Source organism: Emiliania huxleyi (genome assembly GCF_000372725.1).
Source record: "Emiliania huxleyi CCMP1516 unplaced genomic scaffold EMIHUscaffold_6477, whole genome shotgun sequence".
NCBI lineage: Eukaryota > Haptophyta > Isochrysidales > Noelaerhabdaceae > Emiliania > Emiliania huxleyi.
In genome coordinates this window covers 1-1,446 of record NW_005197143.1, presented here as the reverse complement: position 1 = coordinate 1,446, position 1,446 = coordinate 1, and the positions used below count along the sequence as shown (strand labels likewise).

General features: G+C 61.4%; 1 protein-coding gene across 1 annotated transcript; it reads left to right on the top strand.

Annotated features, from left to right (window-relative positions):
• Window positions 1-425: 425 nt before the first annotated feature.
• EMIHUDRAFT_124754 (hypothetical protein) lies at window positions 426-1,432 on the top strand (the record flags this gene model as incomplete). Its single annotated transcript, XM_005763136.1, has 5 exons — window positions 426-487; window positions 536-785; window positions 850-1,044; window positions 1,081-1,113; window positions 1,232-1,432. Coding segments are annotated over 5 exons (741 nt in total), but the record flags the coding sequence as incomplete, so codon positions are not given.
• Window positions 1,433-1,446: the final 14 nt, after the last annotated feature.

The following is a 1,446-nucleotide window of genomic DNA, read 5'->3' as shown; positions in this document are numbered from 1 at the left end:
AAAAAAAATGTGGGGCGAGATGAGGCGAGATGAGGCGAGGTGAGGCGAGGTGAGGGGCGATGAGGCGAGATGAGGCGAGATGAGGCGAGGTGAGGCGAGATGAGGCGAGATGAGGCGAGATGAGGCGAGGAGAGCGTGAGGCGAGATGAGGCGAGATGAGGCGAGTGGCGAGATGAGGCGAGATGAGGCGAGATGAGTCGAGATGAGGCGAGATGAGGCGAGGTGAGGCGAGATGAGGCGAGATGAGGCGAGGTGTACCTCGGCGAGATGAGGCGAGGTGAGGCGAGATGAGGCGAGCGGGTGAGGCGAGATGAGGCGAGGTGTGAGGCGAGATGAGGCGAGGTGAGGCGAGATGAAGCGAGGTGAGGCGAGATGAAGCGAGGTGAGGCGAGATGAGGCGAGATGAGGCGAGACTAGGAGGCGAGATGAAGCGGGATGTTGTGTGGCTGCTTGTGCTGCCAATCAGGCAGCGCAAGCTCCCCTACACGTGAGCTTTGGGGTTGTGTGGCAGCCGCAATGGCACCGTCCTTTGGAGCCGACGCGCGCGCTACAAGCTGCTCTGCGACACCTTCAACTTTGGCCGGATGCCCTTCGACGAGCAGTTCTGCATAGCGACCCTCCGCTCCTTCCCGTACAACGAGGAGTTGGTCCAGCTCGAGTGGCCAGATTGTGCATCCAACCCCGTCGCCTGCGGTGGCTCGGGCCAGCTACAGCCGTACCACTCGGGCGAGTGGATCGTCACAATCGTCGATCAGAGAACAGTGACCGAAGCCGATGGCCACAGGGTGCATTGCTTCCCCATATTTATCTCATACGTGCACACTCGGCACGCCTCAGCTGCTGCGGCAGGTGGCACGCGTTTGCATCATGCTCGAGCGGCACTCCAACCTGCTGTCCCTCTCGATCACCATCGTCATCCTCCTCGTCATCGCCGCCTATTGTGGCTTCTTCATTCCCGTCTCCGCCGCCCCGGCGCGCGTGGCCATCGGCTTCCTCTCCTTCCTGATGGCGCTACGAAAGCTTGGTGTGCTTGCTCTCTCGGGCGTGAGCGCCGTCTATCATCTGGACAGTCGTGAACAGGTGTTGAACCAGCTCTTCTGGGCAATGGGCCAGGTGAAAACGAACCTGCCACCACCCAAGCCCCTGCCACACCCGCGTGCCAGAGAATGTCCTTCTTTAGAGCCTCACTGAGTTCTCGACGCTTTGCCGCCCCTCTTCTCGCCCGGTGCAGATGCCGCCGCTGCTCGATCCTTCCGAAAATTACCGCGTTTGGATGATCGACTTCCTGTGGGGTTCTATGTTCTTCAACTGGCTCACCCTCATCGAGTACGGTCTCGTGCATTTTGGCCTCGAGTGCGAACGGCGCCTCGCCGCGGGTGCGAACGCGCCGCCCGCCGGCGAGCACGATGCCGCGCTGGTAGCACAGGACAAGGTCGGATCGCGCTA